Here is a 16,804-nt window from a genome sequence, read left to right as displayed (position 1 = left end):
AAATGCCAAGCATTCAAAATATTAAACAATTGTTGTATTGCTGCAAGAACATTGCTTCAGACATTTGTAAACATAATAAAATTTATTTATCTTTTTTATAAATTTTGAATTTTACATATTTTCCACAGCTTTTTACATTATATAGTTAGATCTAGATGCAGCCCAATATTTACAGACTATACAACTTTCTCCATAGGGAAAAACACACAAATTGTTGCTTCTTCAAGTATTTGAATCCCTGTTAACTTTCATGCATTTTGTTACTTGCAATATGATTTCAGTGTGTTCAGGATGATTTGTATAAAATCTGGTGTAGGGAGAATTTGCTTTATCTTTTTATGTAATAAACTCTAGTACTGTAATCATATTGCATAAGAACAAAACTCCAAAAAGTAAGGGGTTAATACTTTCCAAAGTGGTTGAATGTGATTAAAACTTAGGGACTGTTCTGTAGTCATCACCGCGTTATACAGCACTGTACATGGTCCCGGGGGGAGAGAAGGCTATAAAAGTTAGCAATGAACAGAAGGTTATTCTCCAGATACACATATACAAGCAACTGTAAATCTTAAACACAAAATCTGTTTTAAATGTTACAATTTACATACACTTCATACTTCAATACATACGATACTGCGATAAAGTCATGGCATGTTTCTTTCTATTTAAAAAAAAGAGGGGGGGGGGGGGGTACTCTGTATCCGTTCACAGATGAGTACATTCAGATTCAATTAGGAGGGCACAGCATGTTGCTGTTCTGCTATGCTAAACTTCAGGTGTGCTGCTCATTGAGACTAATATAAATTAATTTTAGTTTTCACAGTTTTGGAAAAGTGTCTGGGGAAAAAAAATACAGTTGGATTTTTCCTCAGCTATTCACTCTGTACCGATGCCAACCAAAAGTTGACAAAGTAAATTACATTCCTATTGCAACTTGTTGACGTCCACAGAGCACAACAGAGTGTGCTGCTGTGGGTCATCACTGTCAAGGTAATCACACATCCAGCTACCATTTACCATACAAGACACCACTTTAGTATATTGTAAGGACCTTCTAGGTTTTCACTTTGAAAACCTCTTAAACATGCGGCTCTCAGACTTTATGCCGAAGTTTTGATCTGTGACACATTTAGTATTTTAACACACCTCGATCTGCACTTACATTTAGGGGCCATGTAGACTTAGAGAACAAAAATATTTTTATATTTTATACTTTAGCAGCCGTGACAAAAAAAAAAACGTTACTGTCTTAAATCAATAACTTGTACTTTTGCTCAGTGTACAGTCACCAGTTTGTTTGAAGGATGGATAGAAATGTTTTTGATTGTCCTAATTCAACACTAAAAGCCCAGCCTTGATAAAACATGCTTTTACTTTATGTTACTATTTATTCCATCAACATTACGCATCAATTGAGGATTTTTTTTATCACAATATTAGCAGTAATATGTTTAATGCAGACAGCCAGCAGGGGGAGCTGCTGCTGTGTGCACCAGTACTATGGACTGTAGCTCCTGTTGAGGAGGTCGAGTTCAGTCCAGGATTTAGCTCCAGCCGTGCAGCATGTGCCTCTGCTGGAGAGGAGGAGCTCCTCTGACTCACATTCCTAATGTGCTGGTTATGGCGGGCCCAGCACTATGATCCTACACCCCCACAGCTCTCAAAACCCAATGTAGCCTCTCCTGTACATTATCTAGCAATAGTTAAACCACGCCAGTCGGGGTACCACCAACCAGTACATAAACACTGTGACAGGATTGTCTCGTGGCAGCGTAACATTTCCCTATATGAAGTGGTTTCTGTAAAGCTCTCGTTAAAATGACTACTTCTCCTGTATCTGCAATAACAGATGGCAAGTGACTAAGGGTCTAAGATTTCACATCTGCCCACTGTACATCGTCACAAACACTCAACATGACTGCTGACCACATGCAACCTGACCCAGTTTTAGGATGATGATGTCAGGACACTGTGGTGGACTAGTATTGAATGAGGTTTGCAGTTTGTTACAGGAATGTTCCCAGTTGCTTTTCAAAAGCTGTAATGTTTAATGTACTGTGTGGATCAGCAAGGTGTCCAGCAGTGCTCATGCCCTCACTTTGGGCTTATTGCTGGTCTGGTCTGGTCTGAGGCCTGTGGTTCGCCCTTATCATGGGGCATCTCTAAATGCAGCCTGGTTGTCCTGTTGGAAGGGTTCAGGCCAGCTTTAGAGTGCTGATGGGAAAGGAAGGCATGGTCACCATAGTCACAGGGTTGAGCACTGTCTGACCCACCAGTTGTGGGTGGTGGGCCACCATTTGGGTACTCATTGCTGTCTGCTTGCTAACAATGGTGGCAGCTGCCTGGCTAGCTGTAGTGCCATTAACCTGTGGGTGGGTGTGATTTAATGTATGAGTGATATGACCGACTACAGTTGGCTGGTTGACAGCCACCGGCTGGGGATAGAGAGCAGGTAGATGCTGGCTCAGGTGAGCCACTGGGTGCACAGTGATGTGGCCAATAGGCTGGTGGCCAGGGGCTAATTGAACAGAACTGGTAGTAGAGGGAGCCAGGTGGGCAATGTGTTTGGGACCCCCTCCCTGGATGACGTGGTTGACTGCTTGAATCACTGAGGGATGGGACACAGAAGCATGGGCAATAACTGTGGGGTGTAAGCTGGGCGTGGTCATCATTTGTGTCTGGGTGGGGATTAAGGGCTGACTCGGGGTGGTGGGAGTGCTGGATGCTGTGACTGTGAGTGTAGGTGGAGCTGCAGGCTTGGACACTGGCTGTGGAGAAGTCACTGGCAGTGGCTGAGGTTGGTGCAGAGGGGTTTTGTGCTGGATGGAGATGTGTTGGGTGATGAAGGAGGTAGTGGTGGTGGCGGGTGTCAAGGATGGGGTTTGGGTAGGTGTTGCAGTCTTGTGCAGATCAAGTTTCATGGTTTGAGGCACCGTAGGTAAGGCTGTCTGTGCTCTCAGCGGAGTCTCTTCATCTAGGTCATCGTCCATGATGTCTTCACCTTCTGCAACACCAGCAGATGAGAGAATGAACTCAGTAAAACTAGACACAAGGTGATTTACACAGCTTTACTATTACCTCATCTCTGTTGATAGAGGGAAGGACTGCAAAGGCTAGATGACTGTCAGCCTACCTGAGGCAGTGGAGGTCGAGGCCTGGTCCTCTTCAGGCTGAACTGACTGTCGCAGGATGCGGTCAATCTCGATCACATCCATCCACTGGCTCAGCTCATTCTTCAGCTCTGATAATCGCTGCTGTGTGGCTATCTTCTCTCTGGCCAGTCGCTCCATGTCGTGCTCGTACTCCTTCTCTTTCCGCTTCAATGTCTGAAAGATGGAAGATGATAAAACTATTAAAACATAAGTTTGTGGAGTTTTTTCAGGTCTATTACAGTTAGAATAATTGTTCCAAATGTGCAGTAACAGTAGATTGCCGGAAATGTGGTCACTGTGTAGTGGTGGAAAATAAGGAATTATACCCATAAAGTGTGCTTTGAAAGTAAAAGTAGGAACAACCTTAAGTACATTTTTAAGTACAGTACATAAACCTCAAAATTGTACTTAGGTATTTACATTTCAAGCAACAGTATACTGATTTATTTCCACAGTATGTAATTTTAATTACTAATTACTTTGCAGTTCAGGTTATTAAAACATAAATGATAAATAAATTATGATTAACAGTTATACATTACACTATGCAGCAGTATACTGTATACAGAAGTTAAAAACCAGCTTCATATTTACCAAATGTGACATTAGTGATTAGCTAGTAATTCATCAAATACTGCAAACCTGTATTGACTGTAGTACTACTACAGTAGTTGTAATAGTTCTGAATACGTAATCCACCACCATCACTGTGCGTTGGGTTAAACAGGTTCATTCAGGCCTTTATTATGCACACATGTATTGTACTGATAGTGTATGCAATATATTCATTATGTTGGATTATGAAGAATAGTTTCACTGTACAAACAGTATCATCTCCTTCACACAGTGATGACACAGACAATTCAATATTAATTTCCAGTCAGCCACTAAGGAAGAATGAGCTTGTGTCATTAATCTATCTATAAAATAATAAATCTCAATGAGCTTCTGGTGTGTGTACTTTGCAACAAAGAGCACTTCACCCCAGAAAACCTCAGAAAAACCTGATTATTTAACATTGGTGCTCTCTTTACAACTGATTCATTAGGAATACGACCAAGGAATAGATTAAAAAAAACAAAAAATCCAGTGCCAGAGTGCAGGGAGCCACATTTAAAGAGCCACTTTAGCACGAGGGAAAGAGGAAATGATTATGTCAAGTAGGAGGTGCTTCCAGGCAGTGGCCCTCTGTGACCCATTTACTCTCAACTCATCAGCTGACAAAACAAAATCAAACAAACTGAGCTGGACTTCCCAGGCACAGCAACAGAAGCACAAAAAGTAAAAAAAAAAAATGCATGAAAACTCAACCAAATGTGAAGAAAAGTCAGGAATTGTGTATTTACAAGTACAAACACCTAAAATACTGTAAAATATGTAAAGAACTTTAATAAAATAATACGAATAAAAATATACACTGCTGGCTAAGAAAATACCAACAAGATATAGTTACCCTGTGACGAGTTAGTGTTTTGAACTCTAACACCTAATGTATGTTAAAACCGGTCAAACTATCAGGTATGGCCTTGGTGGGAGAGGCGTAGAGAAATATTAAACCTGGATACCAACAACCTGATAACTCAGGATCCCAAAAAGTTGGACTTCCTGTTGGTGCTCATGTTACCATGTGTTTGCTGAGTGTGCAGCACTTGTAAAAGACAGTGTGAGACTGAGACAAGAGCATCACTAGATGTAGATGATTGTTATTTGGCTTTAGGCTTAGTGTACATTTGAATGTGAGACTTCTGCTAGTGTGCTCTGTGCATGTACAGTACAATATACAGAAATGGCAAAGGGAGACAAAATGCGGATCTTGTGTAATTCTGCACCTGTCTCTCGTCCTTATCCAGGATTAGAAAGGTACAGTCTGTGCTCAGGCTGTGTCCCTGTGGAGACTTTTTCAATCAAACACTAACTTAGATGAAATGCACTTATTAGTTTGCCAGAGAAAAGTTATGACTAATAGAAAACAATTACAACAAGAAATCTCAAGGGACTAGTTCAGGTAAGTAGGCCGGGATATTTAAAAGGTTCAAAGAAGCACCACTACCCTGGATGGTGTTGGTGGCTCGATGTACAGCACTGTTGTGGTGATGAAACCAGTCGCCCAGCTTGCCCTTGAGCGATCCGCTCTCTGAGTTAGAGGTTGCTCAACAAGATGAGCTTTCAACTACTTGAAACTTTCTGCCACTGATAACTTATTACGTTAACTTAACGTAATGAGAATAGGCCAGCAACATGTTGACTTTTACCTTGAATTCTGATATACAAACAATAACGTCTTTGGTTTGTTGAAGAAAATCATTTAAGGCAGTGGATATAAACAATATTAATGTGCAAGACAAATTACATACTGCACTAAACATCTGGTCTGATAGATGAATGGTTATCTCATCACACCCTCCCTCTCGTATTTTCTGTCAGACTCTCCACTTTTTAAACTATCAATTAAAGTCTTAAATGGCAAATAACCTCACCTCGGATATCCGTAGACCAGTCAGAACACAGTAACAGAGTCCTCAGCCTCAACAAATTATATACTGAAAGATGCCCTCTTTGGTTGTCATGGAAACGGCTAAAAAACATGTTAAGGTGTCCTCTGTAACTTAAAAGACCATGCACACTCCTTTATGTGCCAAAGGTGTTTAGTAGTGTTCCAACACAAATGTTTGTTTTCAAAATAAATCTCAGTATAATTATGACAATAATTATTCACAAAGTGTGAAAAATGGATTTGACACAGATTCTGAGAACCTATCTCAAAAGAGAAACAAAAGAAATGTCAACTGGGCAGAGTGAGGGTGTGACACGTGGACCAAAAAGGGCTGGCTGCCTTTTACCCATGTATTAGCAAGCAGTTGTACGTGATTGGCACCACAACTGTGCGAGCCACAAACTATGACTCATAGAGAGAGCGCGAGAGAGAGAACGAGAGAGAGAGAGGGGAGAAATGCTCCACAAACACCAAGACCCACTGAACTGTCTCTGTTACAGTGCTGATGGCGGACAGAGCCAACACAGTCCTCATCTTTTCAGAACCGGCTATTATTCATGTAAACCTGCTAAATAAGTCTGTAGCAGATGGATCCTGCACGACTTCATCGCCCAGTTAATCAAGTCACCAGGTTGGTAGGACACAAGGTGCCAAGTACCTTTGTTTCTTTGCACACGGTTACACGCTCTGAGCCTCTTTCCTCCTCCCTGCACAGAGACGAGGCCCCACCTCAAGTCTGTGTGTGAAACTCTACATGAGTACAAGGATAGGCTGCAGTGCGTGTGTGTGTGTGTGTGTGTGTGTGTGTGTGTGTGTAAACTGCTCAAGCTCTGTTGCAAGCAATGCAAGTGCCGAGCACATGGCCCCATAGAGAACAGGAGAGGGAGGGCAGGAGAAGAGAGCAACACAAAGTGTACTTACTGACTCACTTTAGCAGCAGCTGGGACAGACAGCACAAGGCTGGGTTTTCTTAAAGGGGCAGAAGCTCAGGAGGCCACGTTGCAGACATGCTGCTCAGTCTGGCTGACTGACTGATCAGGCTTCTGCACACAGGTCTCGTGACAGTGTGGTAAACATAACCCCTGTCTCACTGTGCCTTCAAGCTGGAACACAACTTCACGTGGTGCTTGACTTTAACAATAAAAGACTTGTCTGGGGAAAAAAATATCTACTTTTGCACACCAATCCCTGTGTGCTGGTCATAACTGGTCTAATTAATGGCCCAGACTATGCAGCAGTTAGACTGTGCTCTGAGATAACTATGACAACTTTGCATATTTACATAGTAAATGTAAGATACAGCTGTTTAATTTGATTAAAGACTGAACCATAAGGGAAGTCACTGAAGATTTAACTAAGACTAAGCAGAGACCTTAAAAGAAAGTATAGTGGCCTCGACTTCCAAGAAAGTCTGATTTTATTAAGTGTTCAAGGCTAAATAAATATGAAAATATTGCAACAATTAGTGCAAATTTGTTGTGAGCCAATGCTTCGAAAGGAAATAGGCCATTATGTGTGCAATGAAAGGTCATTAACTGACGGCTGAAAGTGTTAAGAAATACAGTCGCCACTTGTTAGCTTATTTGTACTCAGTTTCCCCACCAGATGGCACAGCCCATCTCAGGCATTTGGGGAAAAGCAGCGTAGAAACAAGTTCAGTCAGCTTTGAGGGGGAAATGAAGCGTGAACGGAGTAAACCGAGCCTCATGTTTACCGCTTCATGGTCCCTCCCTGCTGCTGAAAGCTAAGTCTGGTGGTACAGCGAGTCCTGCCTGTTGCAGTGCTGGGCGGGGGCCCAGCACGGGGGGTGACGTCACGCGGCTCAGGCTAGCCATGTGCTTGCTGCTCATGTGGCCTTAAAAGCTCAGAGAGGCAGGGAGGGGGAGCAGAGAGGAGGAGCTCTTATGCAGCAGGGCTTATTTTACAGGCTTGGTTTTACAGCACCATCACAGGCTCAGGGGAAAGCCTTTTGGATCACAATGTAATGCCTTTAAAGTCAGAATCTCAATTCCTGCATAACTCTGTTAATGTAAAAACTCTGACATGATCAACAAGCAAAAAAAAAATCTGTGCGCATGCAATATATCTGGTTATAACTGCTAAGCCATCTGCACTTGAAATTAAATGAAGTGAAACTATGCTGCAGTAGCTTTGGGTGGAAAACCACTACAACTGTGCTCATATCCAAATGAACACTAAAGAGAACAAGCTAAATAATCCAATGAAATGTAATGCGGAGCCTAAAGCCTCTTATTCAGACCTCTCATGAGCCCAGTGTTTTAGTGTGCAGGCTGCTTGTCTGCTGCCAGCCCAGAACAGGGCAAGGACGGGGGCAGAGAGGGAGGGGGCAGCATTCAGAGAGAGAGGTGTATGCAGGCAGGACATGCGTCCGTACCACCCATGTCAGATGACAGCTTCTACACGTGTTGTGTTTTTTTTGGCTTCCCATCACCCAGAGTTTCCTTCTTTTACTCCACCCCTCTCAAACAAAACAACACCAGCCTGGACAAAGAAAAAATGATAACGTGCACGCGGGTAGCTAAAGTTTTCTGACCTATAACAGTTAAATATTCTTGCACCAAGATGTGTATGTGTGGAAACTCAATTGTTAAAAATAATCCATACTGGTAGGAAATCTACCTTTAAGATGCTAGAAAGTTGTCTCAACTCTGCTTCAGGGTCTTTGTAACAACTGTCTCCAGCTATTTTGGACATTTCTACACTATATGATGCAAGTTATGACTTCTCAGTCTGTCTGATTTAAATATATCCTCAGCTCAGCTGTTGATAGGAGGAAAAGACAGGCAGGTCAGTCTGCCAGTCGAACACAACACACTGCACACCATGTTGCTTAATCACACAGGAGGGGAGGGGGGCAGAGGGAAGGAGATTGAGTGACGAGCTCTGTACCCACGCTGTCCTAATTTCCTTAAGTATCCATGCGCAAAGAGGAATAACCAGACAAATGCTACTCACAGCAACAACAGTCAGTGAGCATACTGTTCACTGTAAAAATTACATGTGAAAAATTTCTGCACCACTGTTATATAATAAGGAACAACTGCAGGGTTGGATCTTCTCATCGAGGCCAGCATAGTAGTTCGTGTGCCACAGATATTCATGCTTGGTATAAAAACATAACCATATAAGTCAATATCAGCTGGACCCATGGGTGAACCTCTGTGTGAGATTTAAAATTTTCTGCCTGTAGGATCTATCTATAGAAGAAGAAAAATCTGACCCAGAGTAAACACTGTGACACATTGAGCTGCACAGACCCAGTCTGAAAGAGTTAAACTAGGTCAGCTTTAGACCTTTGCACCAGCTGTTTACAACCAGGATACTCTCACAGTGAGTGTCTGACTCAAAGACATGGTGAGTCATTTGTGGACATGGCACACATTCCAAGCACTAACACAGTCACTTAGAAATGGTACAAATGAAGAAGGAAAGATTCCTCTGTAAAGACAGACCTAAACAAAGACATCAAAAGGTAGAATGGACGAAAGTCAGTAAGAGGAACGGCAAAAGCAAAAGCTGGATGTAAATTCTTTGCAACATTTAAATGAATCTCCCTGTCTATGGTCTGACTTTTAGTAGTAAATTGTTATAAGGGACTGTAAAAGTTAAACCAGTATGTACATGTTATACTGTGTCCTTTTCCACTCAGACATGCTGGATACCTGATGAAGGTTTAACACACTGAAATGTTGTAAATTAATAAATATTACAGCCTACGCAGGACTGTGCGGGAGTCAAAGCCAAAAATCACTGCACCTTTAACTAGAGCAGTCAAGGACATTTTGCGCGAAATGACGTAAATAACTCGCATATCGCAGTGTGACTTCCAAAGAATGTTCAGTAGTAATTGTGAGTGCCAATAAACCAGTACAAACAAGTCTCTGCAAGGTTCACAAACAGCTGATGAAGTACACATGCTGAAGCTTACAGGCCAAACACTGTATTAGCAAAACAGACTCAGCAACAAGAACATGCATTAAGCCACATCTGTCCCAGCTAAAAACCTCTATATCCAAATAAAACAAAGTTTACATTTAACATTAAAACCAGGTCAAAATAAAATGTAAGACAGCAGAAGTTCACCTGAATGTATCTCAGCGCACTTCTCAGCACACTCAAGTTGGAGGTCTTCTTCTCGTCAATGTTGGGGATGTTCTTTTTCAGGGTCTCGAAACACTCCTTCAAGTGTGCTCGTCTGACAGACACAAGACATAGAGGCGGCATGTGAGAGAGTAGAAACAACAGAACCACACTATGCTTTTATTTATTAGCAGATGATTACACAAGAAAAGTTTTTAATAGCTGTTCTTCACTGAAAAAGATCAATCATAGAACTAAAACCCAACTGCAACAAATAAACAAAGGCTCCACTTAGAAAACATTGATTGGAAGAAAACACTATTATTCAATGTATCAATACAAATAACCTGACATCTCTATCTTTATGAAGCCCTGTGGTAGCAGGTTAAACCCACCTGTTTTTCTCAAGCTTGTTATGCACTTCTCTTGTGCCTGCCCTGCAAGAGCACAGAATAAGAATTTGGAGTCCAAATGTAAACATAATAAACATATGTAAAATGTAAACATATTAGTGGGCTGCATGCCGTAAGTACTACTAATGTCTTTTTGACATTTTAAAGGCCAATATATTGACTTATAGTTGTCTGTTAAAAACAATATTCAGCTCCAGCCCTATTCCAGTTATAATGTAAAAAGTGAATAGGTTTAGATGTACCCTCCAGGCCTCTTCTTGTTGTCCAGCTGGCGGCCATCCTCCGGAGGGCTGCCCCGGCTAATGGGGCCGTTCTGTAGAGGAGTCTGTGAGAGTACAGGGCCTGAATGTGGGAGTAAGGCATGTTGCTGTGGGGGTGATACAATGGAGCCAGGATAGCGCTGGACCAGCTGCTGGTGTGTCTGCTGCTGCAGTTTAGTGTTGTTAGGTTGGGTCAGGAGCTGCGGGTGATGGTGATGATGGTTCTGTATCAGCTGCCTGTGGTTGGCACTTAGCACAGAGGTTGGGTGGTCAGGTTTGGGGTGTGGAGAGCAGGGCAGAGCTGCGGCACTTTGCTCTTGGGGGGAGTGGGGGTCTCTCCTTGGAGAGGCCAATGACGGAGCAGCTGGAGGGGAGAGCGTATTGGCAGGTAAAGTGGGTGAGCCTGTAGGGTTTGGGGTGACCACAGGGATGGGAATGACGGTAATGGGCATGGAAGGGGGAGGCAGAGAGGGTGGTATGGGGGCTGGACAGCACTCAGTCCGGAGCTCCTCTGATTTAGAAACATTGTTGATGCGGATTGATGAGTTACAGTTCACACCGGGGAGCCTCTGCTCGGTCAGCTGCTCCAAGCGTATCTTTTCCTTTAGTTCATTCTCTGTGGAAGAAACAAAACAGAGTTAATAGAACAAACCATGTTTGCTCCTATTCATACTTCAGCTACTACAAATCACAACAAAATATAATATCCATCCATCATCCACATGGCTCTTCCTGTTAAGGGCTGTGTGTTGCAAGTGAACAAGAACAAGTAGAAGATCTGCGTGCATTATTTCAGTCTGCTGTATTTTACATTACAGATTTAGTGGTAATACTTCTGCTACGATAAAGACATCACCCCAGCGTGTCCGTGGACAGCACAAAGAGGAGAAGAGTCGAGTGCAAAACAGTTATTCCTTCTCCCCACAGCATTTACATAGCCTCACAATGCAGACTCATTTAATAAGCCAACACAATAGCAACACAGTTATAACCAGACATAATGAGGAACTGTCAAATAAGTAGAGCCTAAAAGTCTTCAATGTGGTTTATGCTGTACTTTAAATTTAGTCTGTTTAGTTCTTTTTGTCTTCATAAAATGACAAAAAAATGTAACATACACAAAGTCCTACTCCTCACTGCGCTACTTAGAGTAAAGCAGAGTAATATATAGAAACGTGTGAAACTATGTCAGTACCACACTGCAGGTTTCACCTTTGTTATCCCAAGATTAATACATAATAACTGATTTAAAAAGAAAGCTCTTACAGAATTAATAGTGACTGATAAGGCTGGGGATAAACTTAATGGTAGCTACACAGTCATTTATGCAACATGGTGCATCACGTAGTCTGCACTGATTGTGCATCTGTTGCGCATGTGGTCAAAAATTGATAACCAGTGGGGCAGTATCAAACAAACTCAGCAGCAGCTTAGATTACCAACAACATTATTGGGAGGTGTTAAAGAAAGCTTACTGAGCTTTTCTACAAGTATCCACATCTCTGTTGGCACAGCTTCTGTTTCTGTAATAGACCAACTTAGTTTTTGGCCAAGTGTGCATATAATGATGTCTACCTCTGTAATGAAAAACTCACAGTTGATGAGATATTCCCTAATATTTTAAAATCTGGTCAATTGTTTGATAAGCTTTGCAAAGGTTTTTGCTTTTCTTTGAGGTTAAGCTAAACTTTTGGTAAAAATAAACATTTCTATGTGATAATGATATTACTACTAAGGTACCAGCCATTTTGTTTGTCCGGCGGTCAGGAGTTTAAAGTTCAGGAACATTACTGCCCCGTTTTACACAAACAAACTTACAACTTAAAAAAAAGTTGCAAATAAGTTATAATCTGAAAGAAAGGTACATATTGCTTTCTTTTATTTTTTGTTCATATAATTTTTTTTGTATTGGCAATGCTACAACTTTCAAACATATTTCCCTAAATAATGTTAAAGCAGTATAAAACATTTCCACCTCTATATGGGACTTACAAAGGGAACATCTTTAATAACTGAGTTTAATAACATCAGAATGATCAGTTTAATAACCTTCCTTCTGAATTTAGTAATTACTTTTTTCTCCAGAATAAATACAAAAACACACAATGTTCAGATAACTGTGCAATCCTGTCGTCTTATGATGTTGCATGCTCTGCTAGGAGAGCCTGATGATATGGCGCTGTTGGTGTAATGACACGGTAGACTAAAGGAGGCCTTTCTGTGAGAAAACCTATGAAACGCTCATGAACACCAGAGGGGTTTCTATACACATTATATAACTGCAGCAGCACACAAACACTGTCCTACTTTCCTCCATACAGTGACCTGCTCTACAGTAGCAGAGAGGGGGGAGGATGGGGGAGGACTGCTCTCCAATGCAGCAACGTGGGTGGAGCTGGGAGAGGAAAGAAACAGGAGCCCTCACTCTGAGTCTGTTTTGAATACAACTAATGTCTCCATAGTGCCTGGGTGGAGAAGTGACGCTCATTTCAGAATCTGCCAGGTTGTTGGATTTATCCTTTTGCTTAAATAAGAGCATGTTGGCTTCCATTTTCTTTATGTCAAAAAGGAGGCCATGTTTAGTTGTTAAAACATGAAATTACATTTACAGAAAGAGAAACTATACTATGTTATGCTGATCTCAAGCTTGCCAAAATAAGGGTGAGACCGGGAATATACTTGCTGTTTATCAACGCATAGCTGTGGGTAACAGCAGCGTAGTACTAATCTTGTGTTTGCGCATACTGGCAATACGTCTACTTTAATTAATCTTTAAGCCATGAACAGGATGTAATAAAAGTATTACAACTATGACACCAACATATGAGAACTGGGTAGAGTACTTTAGAGTAGTTTTTTTCTGGTAGGCCTTTCTAACACAAACTTTTCAACAGGTTGAATCTCTGAAGGTCATAGGGTAATTTTGATAGTTGTAATATTATAAAGGCCAGAGCTGGGTAAATATTGCACACGTCTTTCCTCTGTTGTTACACTGAAACGCACAGGCTGCATTGTTATATTCAGCTTCTCCAAACCACCTGTAACACTCCTAATGGAAGCATAGTCTCTAAACCACGTGTATGTTAGTTCGATGCTATGCATTAGTATCCAAACCCTGCTTAAAGCTGTATTCCCAAATCAATGTTGTTTAAGAAGGGACAATTGATGAGTGATTTTATTTGACTTGCTTTTCTTCAGTGTGCCACTTATGTACACTTCCTTTCATTTAGTAATAAAGAAATAAACTGAGCATTTCTCAACAATACGTTGGTACCTTTACTTTGGTGTTTACCTTGAGATCATTAAAGACAAAAGAGTTTGCTGATGGGATAACTTTCCAAAGGTGTGTGTTAGTATTGCAAAGTACTACACACATGGTTTTGGTATGTATTAAGCTTTAAACAAATAAAACTGCTGATTGTATTTTACCGTCTCATCAATACTCTAAACAACACACTGCCACCAATGTCAGATCCTGCATTGTTTTAACTATTGCAAATGTCAAAGTGAGTACAGGCCCATCACATGCAATGCACAGCTGAAAAAGAGAACCTATTAAAAGCTGCAGAAAGTTTTAATTAATTATGAATGTTCATAATCAGCTGCTGAAAATTGTAGCAAAACAAAAACTGATCATTTCTATTACTTGGTGAAGTTTCTGGGAGTCCCATTGACTTACATCTTTTTCTGGTAGTACAACAATATAAAGCAGCAGAGTGCAAACAGTGACCAAAACCAGCCTTACAACAAAAGCTTAGGTTGTTCTTTGTTTCTGCATCATTTTTCAGAAATGTACTATATACGTTAATCTACTACAGTGAATAATATAAAATATAAATATGTTGTATTGCAACACAAAGCATACATTTGCACAGGAGTAATATTTTGCCACACGAATATAAACTGTTACTGTGGTACATAAAAGTATTAATCCTCCATTTTTTGTGGCGCTTTTGTCCAGACCACATACAGTAGTGAGTCATCCTCTTCATAAACAATCTCTGGGAGGGGTTGCCCAGCACGCACGTGGTGAGCGGGGCGTGGCCACCCCCCCCTCACTGATAACACGTAGGGGGCGTGGTCATGTCGCACACGTCATCGAGCGACACTGAAAGCCCTCCACGAGCTGAAAAGGCCGAGCCGTGTTTTTGTGTTGTTGTTGTTTCAAAGAGAATCAGTCCGAGCTGCAGACGTGGACACGCAGCCTCACGGCGCTGAAACACCCCCACAGATAACCCCCTCAGCAGCGGAAGTGATAGAGGAACACATACACGTAGAGGAAGCCTGAAAGCCACAGTCACCTGATCCCTCCGACGGACATTATTTTAAACGCGCTGGGCGATCCCCTGCGCCACCGCCCTTCATACACCCCTCCGTAATTTAGACCTCTGGTCTTCGCAGCAGTGCGTGAAGTCTGTCACTGCTGTGATGTTAAAAAATGCTGCCGATCAAAAGCAGAAAGGAGTGAAATCCCCACGGTGCCGTTGCTGTTTTTGATGCACATTGACAGTCTAGGCTATGCAGCAGGCTTCAATGCAGTAGCTCCTCTGACTGCAGCAGTCCATGTTTGTCAAACAGCTATTCTGGACAGCTATTAGTGAACGTGGACTGAAGGCAACGCGCTCGTCAAAGCGAATATGAAAGTAAAACTACAGGATCCCTGAAAACCTTACTGCCAGTAAGAGAACAGGGTGTGAATAGTAAAGCTGCTGTAAATAACGTGTCGGCTTGGCTTTAACTCCGAGCTTTCTCCCAGCGACCTTCTTTACGTGGTGTGATAACATGTTGTCCTGTTTTACAGGCTCCTGTGGGGAAACTTCAACTTTATATCCAGTCAAATATACGACTTACCACGTGCACTCTGTTGTTGCTGGGCTTGCAATTCCAGGAACTTGGCTGCTTCCAGGAGGGTTTCGATGCTCATTTCTGTCCAGTCGGAAATATGGGGATTTATAAGAGAAAGGCGATAAAGCAGATGCGATACGCGCCTGTGTACTACAGGGAGAGGTTCCCTGTCTAAAAGTGGAAGTCGGGTAATCGGATACCCCCCTCAGAAGAAACTCTACCACTCACATCGAAGAGTTACAAACAAAATGGCGCTCAAAGTAGCAGGAACACATACGGTTTGTAAACCACGCACGGACTGTGACCGCCCACAGACGCGCTCCCTCCCGTGCACATTATGGAGAAAATGACAAAACGCGGAAAATGATGAGAACGGGAATAACTGTGTCATGAGCTGTGCGCTGGGTCACGCCCGTCATGGTTATAAAAGAGGTGCGAGAGTCGCTCGGCCGCTGCCAAACAACGTTAGCGCCAGCTAGCTGCTAGCTGCTAACATAGCACCCTGCTGTCGGCCATGTTGCTTAGCAACCACTCTAAGGTAGCAGCTAGCACACATAGCGAAACAGACGATTAGATTAAATGATTATTAAATGATTAGATTAGATTTAAATGATTTAACTGTGATCTTTTACATTACTTTCATTTTAAACAGACCGTGTGTGTACGCGTTTCGGTTCCCGATATTTCGTGCTAACGCGGCTTTTATTTTATTGTCATTTTGCAAACGCTCCAGTGAATTAAAATCTAACTTTAGCTAACACTCATGTATAATAACAGAAGCTAATTAATAATTCGTGTATTTTTCTTTTTAATCAGTATAATGAACAACATGGTAGGATGCTGCCACACATACTCATATATCATGAGTAAAATCATAACATATCACAAGTAATGAAGTGAGTATATGGATGTTATTCAGTAGGTCTGTTCTGTCTAATATAATCTATCTAGTCCAAGATACAGAGATAAACACCACACATACTTTTTATAAATGATCGAAAATAGTCTTGACAGTCAACCATTTCCTGAAAATGAAACTAAATAAAATGAGTTGTAGGAGGGAGATTAGTCAGCAGTCTGTGGACCTGCACTATTCCTATGATGTTTCCATTCACTTGTGACTAATATCCAAATACCAAATGCATAAATGTACATTAAAATTATATATATATATATATGTATGTATGTATGTATATGTATATATATATATATATATAAAATTAAGGGTTTTAATCAATGATTTTATATTTCATTCATATACAATTTGTTTCATTTTGTAAAATGTTGGTTTATTGTGACAGTGCCCAAGCCTGTCACATATGAAGAACTACAGCCAGAAAATATTATTCACCGTTGTTTCATTAACAACCTCATGTTAAAATAATTATTAGAAATCTTGCAGATTTAATTTTATGCCAGTCAGAAAATTAATCAGCAAATCAGGTCAGTTGTTTTTTTTTTCATGTACCCTGGAAAAGCCAGATAAAGTTACAGGTGAGAGTCCACCTATGAATGAAACTTTCAGTGTATGGAGAAATA

The 16,804-nt window shown here is 41.3% G+C and overlaps 1 protein-coding gene across 2 annotated transcripts; it reads right to left on the bottom strand.

Moving 5' to 3' along the window:
- Positions 1-658: 658 nt before the first annotated feature.
- On the bottom strand, positions 659-15,582 carry mnta (MAX network transcriptional repressor a). Of its 2 annotated transcripts, XM_026371491.1 has the most exons (6): positions 15,272-15,576; positions 10,403-11,036; positions 10,143-10,184; positions 9,751-9,862; positions 3,134-3,326; positions 659-3,004 (listed from the first exon to the last, which is right to left on the bottom strand). In XM_026371491.1, the coding sequence occupies exons 1-6, from the start codon at positions 15,342-15,344 to the stop codon at positions 2,196-2,198; spliced, it is 1,863 nt and encodes a 620-aa protein (XP_026227276.1). In that variant the 5' UTR covers positions 15,345-15,576; the 3' UTR covers positions 659-2,195. The 2 variants fall into 2 exon arrangements, with proteins under 2 accessions (XP_026227276.1, XP_026227286.1); XM_026371501.1 differs by lacking the exon at positions 10,143-10,184 and having other exon boundaries at positions 15,272-15,582.
- Between the last annotated feature and the right edge of the window lie 1,222 nt (positions 15,583-16,804).

This window comes from Anabas testudineus, chromosome 13 (genome assembly GCF_900324465.2).
Source record: "Anabas testudineus chromosome 13, fAnaTes1.2, whole genome shotgun sequence".
NCBI lineage: Eukaryota > Metazoa > Chordata > Actinopteri > Anabantiformes > Anabantidae > Anabas > Anabas testudineus.
This window is presented reverse-complemented; position numbering and strand designations above follow the sequence as displayed.